At 38.3% G+C, this 23,637-nt stretch overlaps 2 protein-coding genes across 3 annotated transcripts; both read right to left on the bottom strand.

Moving 5' to 3' along the window:
• Positions 1-2,174: 2,174 nt before the first annotated feature.
• LOC117612968 (PR5-like receptor kinase) lies at positions 2,175-8,674 on the bottom strand. Its single transcript, XM_034341596.1, has 5 exons — positions 8,460-8,674; positions 7,179-7,864; positions 4,961-5,626; positions 2,595-2,670; positions 2,175-2,184 (listed from the first exon to the last, which is right to left on the bottom strand). Exons 1-5 carry the CDS (start codon positions 8,672-8,674, stop codon positions 2,175-2,177), a joined length of 1,653 nt encoding a protein of 550 aa, XP_034197487.1.
• A 7,140-nt stretch (positions 8,675-15,814) lies between these two features.
• Positions 15,815-18,836, bottom strand: LOC117612966 (PR5-like receptor kinase). Of its 2 annotated transcripts, none has more exons than XM_034341594.1 (3): positions 17,906-18,836; positions 17,583-17,612; positions 15,815-17,003 (listed from the first exon to the last, which is right to left on the bottom strand). In XM_034341594.1, the coding sequence occupies exons 1-3, from the start codon at positions 18,600-18,602 to the stop codon at positions 15,880-15,882; spliced, it is 1,851 nt and encodes a 616-aa protein (XP_034197485.1). In that variant the 5' UTR covers positions 18,603-18,836; the 3' UTR covers positions 15,815-15,879. The 2 variants fall into 2 exon arrangements, with proteins under 2 accessions (XP_034197485.1, XP_034197484.1); XM_034341593.1 differs by having other exon boundaries at positions 15,815-17,009.
• Positions 18,837-23,637: the final 4,801 nt, after the last annotated feature.

A 23,637-nucleotide genomic window follows, 5' to 3' on the forward strand; every position in this document is an offset into this window, starting at 1 on the left:
TTTGTGCATTTCCAATGTTGGGAAATTGTGAAAGATTGTTCCAGATTCAAAATTATTCCTACCGCACCCCCGGTTGTGTTGCATGAGACGCCGCCCCACGAATCGCCATCAACCGATTCGCCATTAGACTCCCCAATGGAAACGGAGTCACCACTCCCACGTCCGCCGAGACCTATTGGGAGAAAGGCGGCAAAGGCCAAGAGAGGGGCCACTTCAAACATTGATTGTGTTCAAATATTCGAGCAAATAGCTAAGAACAACTCTCTAAGATTGGAGAGAGACTTGAGGAGAGATGAAGAGGACAAGGCACGATTGGAAGCCTTTGCAATTGAAAAGCAACATGCAAAAGAAAAAGACGACGATGAAAAAGAGATGAAAATCATGGCCATGGATACGAGCCATATGTCTCCTGAAACAAAGGCCTATTGGAAGCATAAACAAAGGGATGTGATGAGAAGAAAACTTTTCCATGACGACGGTCCTAGCAATACGGATTGGCTAAATGATGAAAACCATTAGATTGTATTGTTGTATTTTTTAATAATTGTTGTATTTTTTTTTTAAATTGTTGTATTATCCTTTAATTTGTTGTATTGTTTCTTTTTTATTCAATCTACTTTCCATCTATAATTGGACTACTTATTAAAAACATTTGAGCATTCCTCACAAAGATTACTTAAAAACAACCCTTCATTTATTGCAAACAACACACAAAACAAACCATACATAAAAACATAATAATAATCTAGACCTCGCAATTATTCCACAAAACACAACACACAAAAAAAAGCATAATTAAAAACAAAGCATAATTCCAAACAAAGCACGAATCTAGCCTTCATCCATTGTGATTGCCTTTCATCTGCCACAAGTGCTCGATCAAGTCAACTTGACGTCTTTCGTGAACATATGAAGATTGCATTTCTTGATAACGATCAATCATGGGGTTGTTGAATCGACCGTCGTGAAGTAACGGTTCGGGTTCCAATGGTAGTCCATTTGGTCCTATCGGCCTTTCATATATTCTTGTCAACGCCGTGTTCATAGGATCGGGTTCAAACACCTCTGCAGCATCGTAGTCATACTCATCCTCCACAATCATGTTGTGGAGGATGATGCAAGTCATCATAATACTCCTCAGCACCTCCTCGTCTAGCATCCGAGCAGCACCCCTGATAATTGCCCAATGAGCTTGCAAGATACCGAAACACCTTTCCACGTCTTTCCTGTAACCTTCTTGAAATGAAGCAAAGCTTCTTTCCTTCTCGGATTGGGGATTCGGAATTGTTTTCACGAATGTCGTCCACCTAGGATAAATTCCGTCGGCAAGGTAGTATGCACCAGAGTATACGGTATTGTTGATTTGGTATGTGACCTGTGGGGAATGACCTCGCAATACCTCGTCGAACACCGGGGATTGACCAAGGACATTGAGGTCATTCTGAGATCCGGCAACCCCAAAAAAGGCATGCCAAACCCAAGTGTCGAATGAAGCTACGGCCTCCAAAATGATACTTTTTTGGCCCTTCCGATTCCTATAGTCTCCTTGCCACGCAGTAGGACAATTCTTCCACTGCCAATGCATGCAATCGATGCTTCCGATCATTCTTGGGAAACCTCGAGCCTCGCCTTTTTGTAGAAGCCTTTGCAGGTCCCTCAGAGTGGGTTTGCGAAGGTACTCCCTCGTGTACAAATTTTCCACTGCATCACAGAATCTCACAAGCACTCTAGGATAGTAGATTTTCCCATCCTTGCAATCTCATCCACCTGCTCTGCAGATGCCCCATAAGCAAGCATCCGCAAAGCAGCTGTAAGTTTTTGCTCCGGGATAAGACCCAAAACTCCAACAGCATCATGCTTTTGAATGAAGTATGTGTCATAATTACAAATATCATGTATGATTTTTTGGAACAAATGTGGCTGCATTCTATATCTCTCTCGAAACTTATGAGCAGGATATAACGAATTCGGGATAAAGTAATCCTCCAAGAGATTCTTACCCCGAGACTCTCTGCATCTGTCCACATTCGGGGCACGACGACGATGGTGTTGGCTTGATTGATTCATCATACACACCGCCGCTACTTCAAGCATTTCCTCCTCTTCTTCATCTTGCTCCCGATCTTCTTCCTCACGTCTACGCTGGATTTCTTCCCATTCTTTCTGTTGCCTCTCTAACACCCTCTGAAGTTTGACATTGAGAGTATAATGGGAATTGTAAAATCTGAGAAATGAAGGATCAGAGATGGTGTGAGAGGAGTGGTGTTGATGGTGTAGTTATATAGAGGGATCAGAAGATAGATGACATGTGGCACAATTTTAGAGGGTGAAAATCTTATCTGAAATCTGAGATCACTATTTGTAAAAAAAATATCTGAAAATCTTATCAGACATGGGACACGTGGCACAATTTTAGAGGGTGAAAATCTTATCTGAAATATGAGATTATAATTTTTTAAAAATATTTGAAAATCTTATCTGACATGGGACACGTGGCACAATTTTAGAGAGTGAAAATTTTATCGGAAATCTGAGATTATAATTTTTATTAATGAATATCCGAAAATTTTATCTGGAATAAGACACGTGGCAACCGAGATTCACATCCGAAAATCTGCCCCAAGGGGTGGAGTTGCTCTAACCATGAGACCAGCAATTGCGCCGATGAAGCTGATCAAAGAAAGGAAAAGACAAATTTATGCCGTGCATTTAGGAATATATAAACTAGCTTTTCGTGAGAAAGTTTGGCATACTGAAGGTACTTAGCAATTACGTTACCTATTGAGACCTTAGCTACAGAGTTTGGCATACTAAAGGTACTTAGCAAAATCGTCATTGTATTAGAAAATTGCACTTAATAAACAGATAAAAATAGGACTAATTAAATTGAAGACGGAAGAAAAATCACAAATCAAATTCATTAGAATGTTGGGGAAGAAATCATTCCATTATTGATTGAACCGGCCGGCCTGGACAAAATTGGAATTGAATTGAACATGATGATGTTCATGCACATTTATTGTGATCATGATTTATGCATATACCATTTACTCTGGTATGCACATCTATTCTTTCATAACACCCTTGGACGTAGGCATATTGCTGAACCACGCTAATTCATCCTTACCTTGATTTATTTATTACTTATATTGTTTAGTTGGTTTGTGATTTTCATTCTTGTATTAGCATACTAACATTTGCCTTTTACACGGAACAAAGTCGTTGAAAATCATCGTGCACGCCAATTTAGTGTAATAATTCGTCGCCAAAATTACTTTGATACTCCAAAACATCTTTTATGAACTCCTCAGTTATCTCAATGTCTCAAGTTTTATGTGATCAAAAGTGTCTAAATGCAATTTAAAGTCAAACATCCCTTAAGCATATGTTTAGACATCAGACTAGTTGGGAACAAACTTGTTCTATATATATGGAAAGGATTTTTTTTTTTTTTTTGTATTAATAAAATTGGTGGTGAATTAAAACATTGTTCATGAATCAAATGAACTATACGATCCTACTACTTTTTTCAGGCTAATTCTAAAGTTATGTTCTTATCACCAATTTGCCTACTTCTCTAATCTTATTTATTGAAAATGTGAATGCTTCTCAATTATTATGTTTTTCCTTTCGCAGATTGTGACACTTATGCATCTTATGTTTACAATGTCATTAAATGGGATATTGTATCATTTTTTTATATAGATAGAACTTCAAATCTGCATCAAATTTTACTTTATTTTATTTTTGTTTAGATGTTCAAGATTTGCTTTTGTAAGGTTTGATATTCAATGTCGTGTATACCCAAGAGTGGCGATTTTTCTACTTTTTGTTTTTTTATTTTTTTATTTTTTATTTTTTGCAAGATGATTATCTGATAGCAGAATAATCATCTAACAATTCATAATAGTTTCATGTACAGAGAAATAGAAACATGAGAAATTATAGAGTGATACTGTATCACCACGTCAGTTGGTGATACTTCCATTCAAAATCTGCCACATGTATTTTTTTAAAAATAAATAAAATATATTTTACAACTAGACTTTGGCTTCCAACTTTACCCTTTAACTTTAATCACTCAAACCCCTCCCCACCGTCTTCCCTGTCCACCGTCTTCTTCCCTACACTATGCCTGCTATCTGCAACACCACACGTCTTCCCTCCTCTCTCGCCACCTACCCCAGCCTTCACTGTCTTCATAGTTAATGAATCTAAAGAACTTCTATTGTCAAATGACTCAAAACCCATAAACAAAATCTAGTCAAACTCTACCATTTTATCTCTGGAGACACCCTTGAAGCTAAAGAAGATGGGCAATCTCTGAAAATTTCACTTCTTACTCTTTTAAAAAAACCTTGAATGAAAGCTGATAATGAAGATGGTGAGGAAGAAGAAGAATCTGATGTAGAATGGGGAGATTTTTGGCGGATTTCCTTCATCAAGCCCAGCCCCAATGACTTGCTCTATAACACAATTAATTCCTGGTTGCCCATAACGTCAATCTTCCCTTCTTTCACTAGTGATTTTTATTTATTTAAGATTTATGGTTTCATGTTTAATGGGTTTGCACATATTTTTAAGATTTTTGGCTTTTTTTGTTAATGGTTTAAATTTTCACTGAAAATGAGAGGGAGAGAGAGAGGGGGTGGGAATTAGGAGTGGTAGGGAAGGCCGGGGTGGGTGGCTGGGAAGGGAAAGGGAAGAGGGTTGTGTGGCGTCGATAGCAGAGGCATAGCACAGGGAAGCCGGAGGGGGAAAGGATTAGGGTCATTAAAGTTGAAGGGTAAAGTTGTAAGCCAAAGTTCAGTTGTAAAATATATTTTAATTAAAAAAAATACATGTGAGATTTTGAGTGGGAGTATCACCAACTGACGTGGTGATACAGTTTCACTCTATAATTTCTCGAGAAACAGAGGCAAGAGTAGGGCAAAACAAAAAAAAATAAAAAAATACTAACCCTCATCGTACGAACCACAGCGCAAAGAAAAAGTCTGCCGTGGGCAGAGACACCTAAAATGGTAGGTTGTGTAATTGAAGCCGCACCTCCCTCCACTGTCTTGGCAGCGGCTGCAGTCACTAGCAAACCAATTCAGCTCAAACCCTCTGCTCAAAACCTCTTGTATTAATCCCACCTCACCATTCTCATACCCTCCTCTAGCATGAGCCACCACCACTTCTCCTCTACACTTGTCACTTCCTAATTTTGGATATTCATCCCGAGGCAGAGCCAGAACTGAAGTATTACTTCTGGTTTTGTTAGTTGCCTGATCAAAGCAACCGACTTTGTACTTTGGAAATGACTCAACCACAGAAGAGTTGCAATTGTAGAGCAAAAAGAAGTCAGCTTGGTTTGAAGCCAACTCGAACTGATCATTGGGAAGGGTTAAGTTATGGAGTGATGAAATATCATTGTTACAAGCAGTGCTTTCTAAGTAGCCTGAAAGCAGAGAATTTGAGACAAGAAGAGACTTTCTTTGGTAATCGATGTTGTGGATGATGTAATTGTTACCAGACAATTGGAGAAGTGGGTAGGCATCTTCACCATCTCCATGGCAAGAGAGCTGGAAGACCTTCCGGGTACCCACAGAAGGATTCTTGCCTGCCTTGGATGTAGAATGGATAGCTAATGTTTTAGCGGCCACAACTTACGGGCACACTGCAGTTTTGGTAGTAAAAGTCCAGAGCAAATGAGGCTTCTGTTAGGAGGAGAAACATCAAAATGAGGATGCAGAGGTTTTGATTCATTTGAGATATTGTAAATTATGGCAGAGAGGGAATTATAATAATAATAATAATATTAGTAATAGTGTTGCGAGTTGTATTTGGAGGAGGATAGCTTTGACTTGATAATTCCCCAATCGAAGTCTTTGGCTCTGACAGTTTGACAGCTTTTGAGTCTCAGAAGGCTGCCTCACATATTAGACTTTGGAATTTGAAATGAAAACCAGGCTTTTGGAGACTATTCTTTCTTCACAATATATTTCTTCAAGACTTAATTAAACACGTCAGTTGACTTGGAAATTCGATATGCAAGACTTGTGTTTATTTGTTTTCTTTCAGTTTGGTAAGGAAAACACCTGTTCAGGTTTGGTGGTCTTTGTGCAAAACAATTACTGCATGGTGTTTACACCATAATCAATTGAGTATACCCAACTTCAAAACGACTAGCACCAAAGGTAGATACGCCTTCTCCCTTGCTGAAGGAAGACTTTCTTCCGAGGTGCCAAGCACCTACCGAAGCTCCCGACTGCTGAAGGCCCTAGTTGCCGAACCTAATCTCCAGGACACGTGTCACCACCACCACGACTTGCACAAAGTCCCACATTGAAACTTTGTGTAAACCTTCCACTTTTACTTCCCTATAAATAGGGAACAGTACCCAAGTAAAAAGGGTAACTACTTTCTCACATTTACTGTTACTCTGCCAGAGTTTTCACTTATAGTTAACTTAAACATCGGAGAACCTTCGGCTGGCACCACACCGGTGTCCGAAGCTTAACGACTGCTTCTCTTACTTTGTCTTCTGCAAGTTCTCCTCTTACCAAAGGTCCTAGCCTTCTTCCCTGCTGAAGACACCACACACCTCATCACTAAGTTGGACTCAATATTGGACGGGTCATTTTGAACATCAACAGTTTGGCGCCGTCTGTGGAAAATGACACTTGAATCCCCTCTTTCTCTACCAGCCCAGCTGGCTCCTTCACCTATTAAGCCCCGTCGCCTCTTCTTCACCTCACACACTATTATGCCGAACAAAGATAGCCACCATATCCAGCACCATAAACTCAATGGCACCTCGGAAGTGTTATAATGATTGAACATCAACACATGATACAATATCCCCACCTAGGTGTTATAATGATTGAACGTCTCAATTCAAAGCACTCTATCTTATCTGCCATTTAGAGGAAGACAGATAAACTCAATGGCACTTCACCGATTTATATTCTAGTCACTGGCCCTATGAGCAACACTAATAAAATAGTCCACATGTTCGATCCACACCTAGCAAACTTCATAAGCATACAGTTCATTATCCATAAACATGGAAGTGTTCAAGTAAAATACAAGGGACGTTCTATTGTATTGAGACCAATGTAGCTGTAGAAGAACCTGCGGGGGATTTTGGAGGAGAAGACAAGTAAGGCTTGGGTGGTATCTGCAAGCAATCACACTGCCTTCAAACATATCTATCACATCTTTCATCGCTGGCCTGTTTGAAGGGTCTGTTTGTATGCACCACAGGCTCACTATTACCATCTTCCTTGCTCTTACTTTGTCTTCCTCATTCACGATACTCGGCAGACCAAGTTCTTCATCAAGTTCAATACGCTTGTAAATCCAGTGTGGAAAATATATTTCACTTGTATCTTCAGCTTCGGCATTGATGTTCCTTCTTCCCCCAACCATCTCCGAAAGCATAATCCCATAGCTATATACATCTGACTTGTGTGAGACCCCTCCAAAATTCCTAGAGAATACTTCTGGAGCAATGTAACCAAAAGCGCCTCTTGCACACGCCATTGACACAATGCTCTCTTTCATGTTGCATATCCTAGCAAGGCCGAAATCAGAGATTTTTGGTGTGAAATTTTCATCAAGAAGAATGTTATGAGGCTTGATGTCAAAATGTAGAATTCTTGTGTTGCAACCGCGATGTAAATACTCCAACCCTCGAGCAATGCCAAGTGCAATTCGATCTAATGCTTCCCATCCCAAGTGATGATTTTTGTTCGGGGTATTTACATCAAATATGAACTTCTCAAGAGATCCATTAGGCATGAATTCATAAATGAGAGCTCTTTCTGAATCCTCAAAACAAAAGCCTAACAAACTTACTATGTTGACATGGGAAGTTCTACTGTTGAAAATACTAATGCCCATTTGTGACACAAAGATCCCAAAGGTTCTAGAAGAATCATTAATATGACTAACTTGGTGGAAGAGCCTAAACTATTGGAGAAGCTTACATGTCGGCAAAACCAATGTGAACCTTGGAGAATTATCTAGAGAAAGCCACACACTTGTGGCTGGAATAAAGACTAAGTCGGTGGAGAATGCCTATGTCGGCTACTCTCATCCATAAAAGGACTTGTAGCCTTCCCAAGCAAAGTGGAGTGAACCAATCAACTCCCAATCTATGTGGGAGTAAAGAAGCCAACTCCCAAACTATTAGGGAGACAAGAGCTACCCAAACAAAGTTGTGTTGAGGAGCCAATAAGCTCACCAATCCAAGTGTAAGGGCCAAATAGCCCAAACTAATATAAACCAAGTGTGGTGGTCAATAAGTCAAAATAAGATACTAAGAAGGCCAATTAGCCTACATCGAGTCATGTACTATTCTCCTCCAAATTAATGAAATTACTTTGTTTCAACTATTTTCTATTGTCCTAAACCCCTTCACCACATAAACCAACAATGTTATCAAAGCAACACACATCACACCTACTAAATACTAACATCTAGTAATGGTTGCCACCTCATTCATAAAATATTCTCCGTTCCCTTTTGATTTGTTCAAGACCTTCACCGCTACAAGACAACCGTCATTTGATTTGCCTTTGTACACACTACCGTAACCCCCTTGTCCTATTTTTTCTTTGAAGGAGTTCGTCGCTTTCTGGACCTCCAAATAGCTATACCTTCTAACTTGAAGTGGCTTATAGTTCATGAGAAAGGCCTCAACAGTTTGACGATCTTGGCTTTGATTCTTCCAGAAGAAGATATATCTCTAGGATGATAACTTTATTCCTAAGCAGTAAAGAATGACCACTAGAACCATGAGACCAGCAACTGCACCTGCTGAAGCTGATCAAAGAGGGAAATGAAAAATTTATGCCTTGCATGTAGGAAATATATAAACTCTAGCATTCCTGACTTATTTCAGAGAGAGTTTGGCCCGCAAAAAATCTAAAGAATCTCTTTGTCCTCATGTTTTTAACTGTTTTAAACTAACATGAATTTGTTGAGATAAGTGTAAGATACGGGAAAAGATGATATCAATCAGTTTAGCTTTCGGTGACCATACGAAAGGGAATTAGCAATTACAATACCTATTGAGACCTTAGCAACCAAGTTTCCAAGTCCTGCTGTTGAAAAAATAATGCTCATTTGTGTTCTACGCAATTCTAGATAAGTCAAGACTTCAAAGATGGAGATGGCAATGCAAGAATATTCCAGAACAAGCTAGCAGTGGCTGAATGCTCAAGGCGGTGGAACAAAAGCTATTGAAGTTTGAAGAACATTCTAGTACAAGACACATATGTGGCTAAAAAATGAAGAAGCCCAAGTCGGTGGCTGTGTATGTCGGCAATCAAAGCCTATAAATAGGCATGGTTGTACTCATATAAGATGGAGTCATCTACCAACTCCCAATCTATGTGGAGTCTAACAAAAGGAACTCCCAAACTAACGGAGCCAAGAGCTACCCAAACAAATTAAGGGAGAGCCAATAAGCTCACCAATCTAAGTGAAGGGCCAAATAGCCCAAACTAATCTAAGCAAGTGTGATGGCCAATAAGCTAAAATACTAAAGAGGCCAATTGGCCTATACCAAACTATGTACTATTCTCCTCCAAATCTAATAAAATCATTTTGTTTCAACTATTGTTCTATTGTCCTAAACCCCTTCACACATAAACCAACAATGGTATCAAAGCAACATACACATCACACCCCGTAAATTCTAACACCTGCAAAATCACACCCCTAAACCCAAAATGGTCGGTGTTTTAGAACGACGCACTTGATAAACAAACAAAAAGTACCACTAATTAATTTTAAAGAGAGTGATATTCGCATTCTCATATCCCAAAACAAATCATTCCATTATAGATTGAGGCGGCATATAGATATAATTGAATGGCATAGATATAATTGGCATTTTAAAAAAACCAAGACAGTGCATAACCATCATTTAAAAGCTCTAAATATGTACTTGTGTGTGTGTGTGTGTGTTTTGTACCGAATACAAAGTATTTTCAACAGACTGTTTCCTTTTTTTGAGAGTTGAATCCTTGGAAGAAGGAAATGGATAAATGTAAATGTGGCAAGCATCTAACTTGATGTACATCTATTCCGATGTATGTACCTTTTTCTCCAATGGAACATTTAAATTTTCCCATGTCTCATCAACGAGGCATTCGCCTTTTCTATCATAACATCGGTTACATGCTTCGCTTACTTGCAGTTGAACGTAGAACATAGGAGACAATGCAAATAAAATGTCGGGAGGTTGATTTGTATCTCTGGGGACGCGAATGATTGAACACGATGGTGGGAGAATTGGTAAACTATCATCAGACGAAATAGCGTAGTAAGTATGGCTATCATTTTTGCAGTGGTACTTAAGATCATTGTGGAATGGGGTGTTTGCATTTGAAGAGGGTCAGATTGTGTGTGAATAATTCATCAAAGATTGGAGAAGGTCTGGGAAGATTCCAATCTTCGAAAACTTGATCATTGCAGGGATCTCTTTCCAAGCGCTGCTGAAGCTCTGTGTCTTTAATATAAATCGTATTTGGTAGAGTCCAGCTCCCAAATTCATGCCAGTATCCTTCCTCTTTCAGTTGGATCTTCAGATGATTGTGATCAGAACAATCAACTGTGAACAACCCGCCGCATTCAGGAGGATGTGTCTTATTTTTTAAGGGGAACTGGATATGGCCTACTTTTTCATTACAGAGGATGGAAGGACAGCGTTTGTTGTAGAGTTCCCCTTCTTCGGTAGAGTGAAGAACCACAAGATGAGTGGGAAGAGAGAAAACAAATAGACAGTGGCGGAGTCAGGATTTCATATTAGAGGGGGCCTTCACATTTGAATAAGAGCGTTAATGTAACAACCCGATTCTAAATTAATTTGTAGTTATTAATTTATTTTGAGAAAAGATAATTGTGCCCCTATGATAAATTATTAGAGAAAATGAGGAATAAATTTAAATAAACATTAAAATAAAAGGATTTGAATTAACTAAGGTTTTTGAGAAATTAAAATATTATTTAATATTAAGAAAAGGCAAAAAGGTCATTTTAAGTTCGGGAAGGGATTTAGAAATTTCGATTGGACCATGGCATCTGTAGACACGTAGTGGACTCGAATCGGGATTGTAACGAAGAAATGATGATTAAAAGAAGTTTAGTGGCATAATCGTAAATAATTCGAAGTTCAGTTTTTAAAAACCCAGATTTTCTGCAATTTGGCAGCTTGACCAGCTGACTTCCAAAGATGATATCTCTCACCTCCGACCACCAATCGAAGGAAGACTAGTCTCATTAGAACCACCACACTTCCTTGTTCCAGTCCCAGCCTATCTCAGCCTCGATCCGCCGTCGTAGTCTCCGAAAACCGCCACGAAACAGGGCGGTTTGGACAGTTTTTGATGGAATTTCGTGGAGCTCGTTTTCCCTCCTCCAGCCACCTTTTCATGCGAGTGAGGTATGCTTTCTCACCTATTTTTCATGATCTAGCTGATGGTTGGGTAGGGATTTATCAAGTTTGAGCCTAGGTAGTTCGATTTTCGAATTGGGTTTCAGCCGATTTTGGGACCGCGATTCCGGCCACTTTCGGTCACTTTTTGGGGTAAGTCTAAGAACAAAAGTGGTTCCAAATAGGGTGTTTTACTTAGAATAGGAAGTTGGGTTTCTAGTTTTGAAGATTTCTGGTTGCCGAAATTTGATCAAGCCACCCACGCGCTGCCGGCGCGTGTGGAGGCGCGTGGGTAGCATAGTGAGGTCACTTTCAGAACCTAAAATGATCTCTTGGTCCTCAGGAGCATGTAGGAATTTGTGGATCTTAATTTGGATAACGTTTGGACCCCGAATGGATCTCAAATATTGTGCGATTTCCGGGTTCAATACGTTTGAACCGTTGGATAGTAGTCAATTATATACATGTCAAGCTAGACAATTTTCAGATCGTGTAGGATTCAACGGATCGTGAATCGGAGTCCCGGATACTCCGAAAAGGCCAACCCTATGACTAGATTTATAGTAACCCCAATTGTGCGATTGTGAGTAGTCCGACCGTCCGATCGAGACCAAACTCTCGAGACATGTGCATGTCCTAGGCATGTTGAGACCTCTAGGAACTCTTGGACCGAAATTTCGAGGTCGTGGACCCCACGGGGTCCTAGGTTGACTTTTTAGGACTTATTGCTTTTTGAGTCCCGATGCACTCCTAGACCGTTCTAATCATTGCAAAGGCTTACATAGGCTTGAGAATGACTTTAAATACAATGCACGCAATTCTAGGAGCCCAGGGCCAGGACTTTGGATTAAATAACGAGGATGAGCTCCATGTGTTGTGTTTGAGCCTTTAGAAAGCTCATGCGCGTGCGAGTGTTCAATTGGTTTAGTTGTAGTTCTAATTTCTTGATTATATGTTATTTCGAGATGAGTATTTAATTATCTGTTTATTTATCACCTGTTTTTATATGTTCATATGGTTAATTGTGTGGTAGGAATATAAATATAATATTGGAATAATATATTTTGGATTGGTATGCTAAGCAGAGATCGAGATAGTTAACAAACTAGCCAAGTGTTTATATATATATATATGTATATACATACATACATAATATGATAAAGGCCAAAAGCTAAGATTCATCTTTTTCAACTACTGAATATATATATATATATATATGTATATTTTAAGTTTAGTTGAGAACCAATTTATTGAAAGTTTATATAAATGACGAGTTATGGTTTTCAAACCCACCGCGAGGGTAACAACCCCCCCTCCCTCCCAGTTGCCTTGAGACAGTTTGTTATTTTGATGATGCCCCACGAGTTTCGGGACGCGAAACCGTGTGGTGCGATGATTGCGGAGAGGATTGAAGTGTTATCTCTGAGACCTGCGAGAATTGCGGCTCAGTTAACTTTATGGTTCCGAGACCTGCGAGGATGGAATTGATGGACTAACATTGGAATTGACGGATTATTATTGGAATTGACGGATATATGGAATTGATGGCATATATGGAATTGACGGTATTAAAGAATTGACGATCAGAAATGGGGGTACGCCTAGGTGGAGAGAATTTAAGTTCTGAGATGCTTTTAAACTAAATTGAGGATTTTATACAGTTACCATTATTTTCTTAAGCGTCACATTTGTTTTACAAGCGATAGATGGAGATATATGTATATATATATATATATATATGAACTTTACTTGAGTTCGATACAAGGGTGTTCTTAGCTTATAAATCTTTAACTTATTTTATTTCATTTTATTTTATTTTAGTATGTTTATTTATCTTTATCTTTTATTATTTTATATAGTATTAAATATCTTAAGTTTTTCTAGCATATTTTGCCTCACGAGTCTTAGAGTTATCCGGACCCTGGGAGAGAGGATTGCGGACCAGGTTGACCAAATGTCTCCTGAGTCCAGCGAGGATTACAGGTCAGGATGTGTCACCATTGGTGTCACGAGGAATTGATGGTTATGGCTTTCCAAGCATGTTTACTTGATATAAATATTTTTATTTCTTTGTTTGATTTTATATTGCCATGTGAGAAATGCCAGGAAGCTTGAAACAGAAAGTTGAGATGAAATTAGAGAACCACGTGTGGCTTGATCCCTCAGTAAAAGTACATAGGCAGCCTATAGTTACAAGGTGCAGCCACGAGTTAGAATGTTTGAGATTACCAATGCAGTATTGTTGTTCTGAAAGTTGAGATGAATTTTATTAACATATTGATTTATTTGATTTATTGCGATCTGAGATCAGGATACTATGATGCTTAATTAATTTGGATATAATTGAATGCATGCTGAACGATTGAGTTAGATAAATGGTTGATGACATGTGGAGATTTTGGGGAAATGAGTAAATTATAGGGGAAACTCTGCCGAATTTTTCGACAGAAGATAATATTATTTTAAAAGTGGATTTTTTTAGTTAGAAGGGCAGTTTGGTCTTTGTGCCCGGCATTAGCCAAGTGTCAGATACTCACAGGGTTCGGCTCAGATTCTAAAGTGGAATTTGGATCGGATCCTGTCAGTTAAAACGCTAATCACTTAATAAGTTAATTCGACACTAACTACTCATTTTGGACCACTTCTCAGTATCATTTGACATAAAATAATAATATATACATTCGTTACAATCATTACTGTAATGAATTATTTATTTATTTTTAGAAACATGAATTTCATATTTTAAATTCGTCTACACTACTTAAAAATTTATATTCCAACATAAATGAGAATAAAAAAAGTTCAAAAATCCCAACACTAAGTTACCCAACTCAATGCACTCATACATGAAAAAAAGGACGGAAATAAAAAATTCACAAAGCTTAAGTTAAACAAAAGATGAACAGAAAGAAATGTTATAAATTTAGGAGTTTTTAGTGTAAATATCATAAACTAACTTTAAAAATTTAAGGATGATTAGATGAGAAATCAAGAAGTTTTATGGTTAATTTATAGACAATAAAAACTTAATATATTGTTTATTTTAGGATAAATATTCTAAAACTAGTCTAATATATTACAATATTACATATCATATATATATATATATATATAATGGAGAGATAGTTGGAGTGGTGACAAAACCTATACTTTTCATTACAAAACCAATAAACCTGAAAAAGATGGATTATTTTGTGAAAGAATTTTTGAAAAAAATGGAGTTGGGGCTGGGACCACACTGGTCCCTTATTAATGGCTCCGCCACTGCAAACAGAGCACCATCACCACCCATTCTGTGTTAACAACAATAGCAACTTGGGTACCCTTCTTTCTTCACCAGATATTTCATCAAGACTCGTAGTAAACACGCACGCCAGTTGACTTGGAAATTCCACATGCAAGTCTTCTACTTGACTCGGAAAATTGGATATACAACAAGACTCTCGTTTATTATTTGTTTACTTTTCTTTCAGTAAAGACTAACGCATTTCCAATAAATAACTCGGCGTTTGGTTACTAACAGAGAATTGACAGCACTTTCATACATGCACACCGATACAAACCCAAGAAAAAGAAACCAAACGCAATAAGAGCATCTCTAACAGATATGTCAAACATGTCACATAGATATTTAATAGTTAAAAATAATGTCTCACATCACTCTAACTGATATGTTAAAGCTGATGTGGAATGAAGGCTAGAGGTTGAGATGTTATTTTTGACATCCCAAAAATAAGATGTCAAATAAATATTTTATTATTTGTTCTTTTCTTTTTATTTTAATTAAAAATGAATTAATACTAAAATATAATAAAATAATAATTTAATATGACATATCGGATAAAGTGTAGAGCTGTGTAAGCTGTCAAATTGTCACATTAGCCATCAAATTTAAATTTAATATTTGGTATTTGACATTTCTTTTGAAGATGCTCTAAAATTGACAGGAAATTCGAATACCATGCAAAACTCGGAAATTTACAAGACGCTCTTTTGTTTGTCTACTTTTGCTTTTAGTGAAAAGACTTTTGCATTCAACGCGCTTTGCAAAAGACATTTTACTCCTCGTTTGATTTATGAATACCAAATTATTCTAAGAAATAATTTCCCCACAATATCTACAAAAAGAAACAGAAGAGTTTTCTTATCAAATAATTTCAAATCTGTACTTTTTGTTTTTTGTTTTCTATTATATAATCTTCGCATCATCTAAGATAATGGCTTGCACTCATTTATTTTGAGACTGTATTGGGCTTGGAACTAGTCCTTAAACTTGCTTATACTTTGCCCAATTATATTGCAGTCATTGGTCCTATCCTATGAGCAACACTAATAAAATAGTCTACATGTTGGATCCACACCTGACAAAAGTTCATAATCATACAGTTCTCTGCAAACTCGTTCCATTATTCAGAAACATAAATGTGTTCAAGTAAAATGCAGGGTACGTTCTATTGTGTTGAGACCAATGTAGCAGTAGAAGAACCTACGGCGGACTTTGGTGGAGAAGACAAGTAAGGCTTGGGTGGTATCTGCAAGCAATCAACGCTGCCTTCCAACATATCTATCACTTCTTTCATCGCTGGCCTGTTTGAAGGGTCTGTTTGTATGCACCACAAGCTCACTATTATCATCTTCCTTGCTCTTACTTTGTCTTCCTCATTCATTATGCTCGGCAGACCAAGTTCTTCATCAAGTTCAATACGCTTGTAAATCCAGTGTGGAAAATATATTTCACTTGTATCTTCAGCTTCGGCATTGATGTTCCTTCTTCCTCCAACCATCTCCGAAAGCATCATCCCGTAGCTATATACATCTGACTTGTGCGAGACCGCTCCAAAATTCCTACAGAATACTTCTGGAGCAATGTAGCCAGCAGTGCCTCTTGCACACGCCATTGACACAATGCTCTCTTTCATGTTGCATATCTTAGCAAGGCCAAAATCAGAGACTTTTGGTGTGAAATTTTCATCAAGAAGAATGTTATGAGGCTTGATGTCAAAATGCAGAATTCTTGCATTGCAACCCCGATGTAAATACTCCAATCCTCGAGCAATGCCGAGTGAAATTTGATCCAATTGCTCCCATCCCAAGTGATGATCATGATCTCTGTTGGGGGAATTTGCATCAAATATGAACTTCTCAAGTGAGCCGTTAGGCATGAATTCATAGATGAGAGCTTTTTCTGAACCCTCAAAACAAAACCCCAACAAGCTTACTATGTTGACATGGGAAGTGCGACTAATGGCTGCCACCTCATTCATAAATTCTTCTCCATTACCTTTTAATTTGCTCAAGACCTTCACCGCTACAAGACTGCCGTCATTTGATTTTCCCTTGTATACACTACCGTAGCCCCCTTTTCCTAATTTTTCTTTGAAGGAATTGGTCATTTTCTTGACCTCCAAATAGCTATATCTTCTAACTTGAAGTGGCCCATAGCTCCTTAGAAAGGCCTCAACAATTTGACGATCTTGGCCTTGATTCTTCCAGAAGAAAATAAAGCTATCATATGCTAACTTTCTCTTTAAGCAGCAAACAATAACAACTAGAACCATGAGACCAGCAACTGCACCTGCTGCTGAAGATGATAAAAGAAAGGAAATGACAAATTTATGCAATGCATTTTAGAATATATCAGCTAGCATTCCAGTTTTTTTTTTCTGAGAAAGTCTGGCAGGCAAAAACATCCAAAGAATCACTGTTGTTCACGTGTTTTTAACTGTTTAAATTTGAGAGATGTGCTATAAAACCTCCACAATCAATAAAAATGTACACATTAACCAAAAACATGCAAGTGTGAGAGATCAACTTTTAACCAAGGGACTGTATGGAGTCAAATTATGAAACAGTTACAGAACAGTTTATACCAGGGGTTGCTAAATTTGATCAAGGTTATCTTTTACAGAGCATTCAATTTACTTCCCCAATGTGTTTAAGCACATAGTGCAAAACGTGGGAAAGGAGGCATTAATGAACGGTGTACACTGCAAGAAATATGGTAATATTCAAAGCTTGTTCATTTCATGTATCTTTAGAAAAGTAATCCTCTGTTGAGGGGCACTTGGGACTGATTTGATTTCCTTCCTTGGGTTCTAACAGTTGTCCCAGATGAGATCAATTATATATTTAACTTCAGAGATGTCAATCTTACCTAGTCCTAGCTTCAATCCCAATTTAACTCCTGCAACATAAATTGCAAAATGAAATTTTTGTTAGCTGAAGCAAAGAAGATTGAAGTGGCATATATATAATTGGCATTCAACAAAAACAAGATATTGCATAACGATCATTTAAAAACTCATATGTACTTGCGTGTGTGTGTGTGTGTTTGTACCGAATACAAAGTATTTTCAACAGACTCTTTCCTTTTTTTGAGAGTTGAATCCTTTGAAGAAAGGAAATGGATAAATAACGAAGGGTCATGTAAATGCGGGAAGCATCTAATTTGATGTACATCTATTCCGATGTATATACCTTTTTCTCCAAAACATTGAAATTCTCCATGGTCATCAAGGCGGCATTCGCCTTTTCTATCATGACAACGTTTACATTCTTTTCTTAATGGCAGTTGAAGGGAAAATCTAGCAGTCAATGCAGAGAGACTGAAGGGAGGTTTAGATGGATCCGCGGGCATAAAAATGATGGTACACGATGGTCGGGGTGGGGGTAGGGAACTTCGTAAACTATGATCAGACAGAGTAGTATAGTAAGTAGCAGCCTTTGTACAGGCGTTGTTAAAATCTGTAAAGGAGAGGGTTGGTGTGGCGTTGTTGCATTTGACGAGGGTCAGATTGTGTGCGAATAATTCATAGACTGGAGAAGGGCCGGGAAGACTCAAATTGTCGAAAATTTGATCATCGCAGAAACTGTGTTCCAAGCGCTGCTGGAGCTCACTGTCATTGATAAAATTCGTATTTGCTGGAGAGATTCTCTCCAATTCATGCCAGTATCCTTCCTCTTGGATCTTCGGATGTTCGTGATCAGAACAATCAACTGTGAACAACCCGCATTCAGGAGGCTGCGTCATATTTTTGAAGGGGAACTTGACATCGCCTAGTTGATCATTACAGTGGTAGGGAGCACAGGGATTGTAGAGTTCCCTTGCTTCGGCAGAGTGAAGAACCACGAGATGAGTGAGGAGAGAGAAAATAAACAAAGCCACGGGAGCCATCGAGAAATTCCCAGCTGAACAGAAGAGCCAGAACTAAAGCACCACGGAAAAAGAAAAAGAAAAAGGATCTACTTCTCAAGTTCAGAACAAGACTGCTGAATTGTTTACTTCCATTCTTGCTTCACAATATATTAAGTTCATTCTGTGTTTAACACGCTAGTTGACTTGGAAATTGGAAGGGGAAGACTCGTACAACTAGGTTGAAACTAGTGCAAGGTGGGGCTACTTTCCATGTAAAATATTGAAATCGTATGCTTGATAAACACAATGTTGATTGGTTGGCTTAAAAACAAGACTCCCATGAGGGAGTTTCCTTCTCATCTTCCCCATTGACCAGCAGTAGAAAGAAAGACTTGACCCCTTGACTTTTCAGCCCATGATGATAACATTCAAAATTGAAATCATGGTCTTAAAAAAGAGATCACCTTGCAACTCCTTTGAACCACACATTACGGTAGCAAAGATAACAACTTCTCCTGACTTGTGATCAGCATTTGACACAGTCCAATTTTCTCTCTTTAACATTCTCTCATCTTCTCACTTATCTTCACTTAAAAAATTAAAACAATATTTTTAATAGCCAATAAAATATTGAGTGTATTTCCATATTTGCATTATTGTTTGTTTAAAATATAAAATAAACAAATTCTTCAATAACTCTCTCTCTCCTCTCGCCCTCACGCACCTAAACTAAACCCATCTTCTTCATTATACCCAACCCACCACTCCAGCCAGCCGCCCTTAGCACGACTGTTGTCCTTCCCCTTACCCCATATTCATAACCATTTGGATCTAGTTATTGTTCCATGATTCCAAGCTGTAACTGTAGCCTGCACCCATAACAAAAACAACCAAAGAAGTTGTTGAAGATGACTTTGTTAAAAGAAAGTACATGTTTTGACCGATTTACCCAACTGGGTCTGGCATGATTTTCATAAGGGATGTGTTAAATCTATGAACCCTCTTTGTGCGCAAGTCAATTTATGACAGTATTGAGAGATTTATAATTGGTGGTTGTGGGTGTGATGGTCGGGGTGGTGACTGTTGAGTTTTCACGAGGCGGGGGAAGGGGGGAGAGGAAGAGGAAGAGGAAGAGAAGGAGAGGGGCGAGGGCGAGTTGGGTTGGTTTGGGGATCGGGTGATTGAAGAATTTGTTTATTGTTTATTTAAAACATGGAAGATGGAGAGAGGGGCGGACGGACGGTGCAGTGGCCGTAGTGGTGGGTTTGGTCTGGGTGCGTGAGACAGAGAGGAGAGAGAGAGTTATTGAAGAATTTGTTTATTTTTTATTTTAAACAAACAATAAAAATAAAGCAAATATGGAAATACATTTAATGTTGTTTTGATAATTAAAAATATTGTTTTAAGCGAGAGAAAAATGACATATGTCATACGAAAAAAGGAGAAGGTCCAAAAAAGAAGGTTAGAGAGACGGTTGTTAGCATTCCCCTTTCCTGTTACCAAATGCCTTGTGTCTCATGTTTCTCTCGTAGCTTTTTGACATGTGGCAAACCACTTAACAGTACTTCATTTTTAGGGCTATCTACTGTAGACATTCCTGAACTGTGCCTCTAGTTTGCAATTGGGTCCCGGAACTTTTTTTTTTAGGCAATTACATCCCTTAACTCAACAATCAGTTCCAATTAGGTCCTACCATCCAACTCGGTCAATTTATCTGTCAAAATAAAGGGGTAAAAGCGTCTTTTCGGGGTTTCAAGGTACCTGCAACACACAATCTGCAATTTCATAATCCAATAGCTACTAGAAATTTGACATTGGTGAAATACAAAACCAAGAATAGACATGGCTTGATTGTAATTCTTGCTGTGAGTCTGGGTTCCATTGCATGCGTATGTTTTTCCTTTGCAGTCTCTAGTTTCATACAAAGATAGATGCTAGAGTCACCATATTCTTGCTTTGGGATTGGCTAAAGAATTGATCAAACAAAGATAGCTGCCGGAGTCGAACAAAGTAGCGGTTACTTGGCACCTGAATGGCATAAGAACGCCTCGATATCAATAGAATCAGACATCTATAGTTTTGGTGTTGTGCTTTTGGAGACTGTATGTTGTAGAAAAAACGATTAGAGGAAGGCCATGGCAAGTGAGGTAGTTGAGAGATTTGAGGTTGGGCTGTGCCCAAATCTGGTCACTAGCCCCCTCAAATCCCTTTCTCTTTCCACAAACTCGTATTCAAATACAAATAATGATCCATTTTTGGGAACAAGTACTCGCCCGTGTTTAGAGCCGGATTCTCCATTGCCTCAGGATTTTGGGGTAGCCACGATGTAGCCTTGCCACTTCATGCTCACCACAGTCTCTCAGTTAAGATAATCCATGTCGGAGAAGTCACAGTCATCAATGAAATTGACGACAAAGTAGGGTGTGTGTTAGAGTGTGGGGAGAGTGGGTGGTGTTTTGAGCTACTGGGTTGGTGTTTTGGGTGGCTTGGGTCTAAGGTTGGTTGGCTAAAAGTTGGGGTAGGGGGAGGACTGGGAGGAAAGAGACGGAGAGTTATTTCCTTGTGCTTTTGGATTTTTTTTCTTTTATTTTTAAGTTTATTTATTTATTTCCACTTTTTTCTTTTCTTTTCTTTTTTTTAAAATTTTAAAATTTAAAATATTTTAATTGAGATGGATGGTTTTAACCCTCAAATTAACGGCCAAATTGACGGAATGACTCAATTGGAACAGATGAGAGAGTTGGATGACCTAATTGCCTCAGAAAAAAGTTCGTGGACCCAATTGCAACTCGAGGTAAAGTTCAAGGACTTCTATAGTAGATAACCCTTACTTTTAATATGTTAACTCTACTAAGTCGAACTCCCATCATCCACCCAACCAACACCCATTCTCCAATCTAGCCTAACACCACCACCACTGCCCCTCAGCTTCTCTCTTTCTCTCCCCCCAACAGAGAACCACCCCCCTTGTCCTATTATCTCTTCTTTGTTTTCGAATAATGCATTTTTTTTAAGGTCAGAATATTCATCTAAGTTTGTACAATTTCACCATATCTCTACCGTGTTCCTTGATTTTAATTGAAATATGGTGTTCTCTTAACTTATTCGTGCTTGGAGGAATTTTATTTATATAACTTTGTTTGTTAGAACGTTGCTATGTTTATTCTTGAGAATTATTGTGGGAGCATTCTAGTTTTCAATCACAAAACGCCATGTGGATGAGAAAAATATTTCTTTTTGTCAGAATCCTTATGTTAATTAATTGAGCCCATTTATTTGGCCAATTAATCAATACTAAAAATATGCATAATATCTTAAATATGGGATATAAGATAATATCACCAATTTAGATATCACCAATTTAGATATTATCCCAATTTAGAGATATATCATCAAATTAGGAGATTTGATATCGAGGTACTTCTAAAAACCCAAACATTCATCATACCCCAAACATTCATCACTAATTTAGATATTTATATGCAATGAGCCTATAAATACATGGCAATGTATGTCTAAAAACCCAAGAAAATACCCAAAGCTCCACTCTCTCTCTCTCTCTCTTAGTCGACGTCAACACCATTGCCACCGGCCTCGTCACTCTCCTCTCTCCATATCTTCTCCACATGGCTCCAGCCACTCGGTTCTCATCACCTTAAAAATTACGCGGCGTTTGGTTACTAACAGAGAATTGACACAACAAACAAATGCACTAAAGTTGACAAGAGATTCGATATTATGAAGACTCGGAAATTTACAAGATGCCCTTTTATGGCACTTCCAGCAACAAGGGCGGTTTAGGCCCAAAAACAATTTCCAACAGCAACAAAAAAAAATACAAAAAATCTACAAAAAATACAAAAAATTTCAAAATTTAAAAAATAAATAAATACTTAGTCATAGTTTTCACTTCCCACACTAAACTCTATACAAATTTCTCTCCTCATATCTCATGTGAATAGTTGTTGCCATAAGAATCGGTGGAAACACAACAACTTTTTGCAAGGACAGCCAATATTCATGTGAATAGTAACCTGCCCTATCTCCCCTTACCATAACAAATGACAAACTGGTGGAATTGCTCTTAGTGAAAATATTTTATCCCTAAGCAGTAAAGAATAACCACTATAAGGCCAAGTCCAGCGCTAGAGGCTGGCCCAGGCAAAAGGCAAGAAGGAGCCCGAGTCCAGCTCCAGCGCAACAAATCCAGCCCGGGCAAGCTGCGGGTCCCACGAGCCCGGGCAGGCCCAAGGGCGAAATCAGACTGGGCTCGAGCCCGAGTTTCGCTGACGTCAGCGCACTAAAATCAAATTTTTTTTACTGTTGGCGCGTGTAATACACGCGCCAACGGTAAAAAAAATTTGACTGAAGTGCGCTGACGCGTTGTGACGTCAGCTCCAACGGCTACTGCCACGTGTCGGCACCGGGTGGCTCCGATTGGATTTTTTTCAGAAATCCTACGGTTCTCATTTTTTTGGCCAAAAAAATTTAAAAAAAATCCGAAAAAATTCGAAAAAAATTCTGAAATTTTTTTTAAAAAAATACCAAAAATGTATGTATTTTTTCCCTATAAATACCTAACCATTTTATCTACTTTCAACACCAAATCTTCATACAATTTCTTCTCCATACAATATTTTCTACTCTCCACTCACATAATTCATTTTCCACACCAAATCTCCATACAAACTCATCTCCTTCCAATATTTTTTACTCTCTACTCATATTTTCCACTTTCCACACCAATTCCATATAAACTCTTCTCCTTCCAATATTTTTTACTATCCACTCACATTTTTGTACTACTTTCCATTTGTAGAAAATAAACAAATGGCATCTTCTGTTGAAATCGGAGGCTCGTGGTCAACCCAGGAAGATATTGCATTGTGCGAGTCTTGGGTGAACGTTAGTCATGACCCTATCACGGGCAATGAGATGAAGTTCCATCATATGTGGAGCAAAATTCATGGAGAATTTTGTCAAAGATCGGGTTCCATTCGGACCAAAATGGCTTTGTCTAGTAGATGGAAAATTCTAAACAAAGAGTTAGGGAAATGGAGAAATGCATTGACAA

This window comes from Prunus dulcis, unplaced genomic scaffold (assembly GCF_902201215.1).
Source record: "Prunus dulcis unplaced genomic scaffold, ALMONDv2, whole genome shotgun sequence".
Lineage (NCBI taxonomy): Eukaryota > Viridiplantae > Streptophyta > Magnoliopsida > Rosales > Rosaceae > Prunus > Prunus dulcis.

Coding starts and splice junctions, on each gene's coding strand:
- LOC117612968 (XM_034341596.1), bottom strand. CDS start 8,674: ATGAACTATAAGCCACTTCAAGTTAGAAGGTATAGCTATTTGGAGGTC. Junction 7,865..8,459: donor GCAACCATTACTAGATGTTA/GTATTTAGTAGG, acceptor TATTTTCAACAG/TAGAACTTCCCATGTCAACA. Junction 5,627..7,178: donor GATAGATATGTTTGAAGGCA/GTGTGATTGCTT, acceptor CTAAAACATTAG/CTATCCATTCTACATCCAAG.
- LOC117612966 (XM_034341593.1), bottom strand. CDS start 18,602: ATGGCTCCCGTGGCTTTGTTTATTTTCTCTCTCCTCACTCATCTCGTG. Junction 17,613..17,905: donor TCAATGTTTTGGAGAAAAAG/GTATATACATCG, acceptor TTTATGTTGCAG/GAGTTAAATTGGGATTGAAG. Junction 17,010..17,582: donor GGGATTGAAGCTAGGACTAG/GTAAGATTGACA, acceptor TATCATCTTCAG/CAGCAGGTGCAGTTGCTGGT.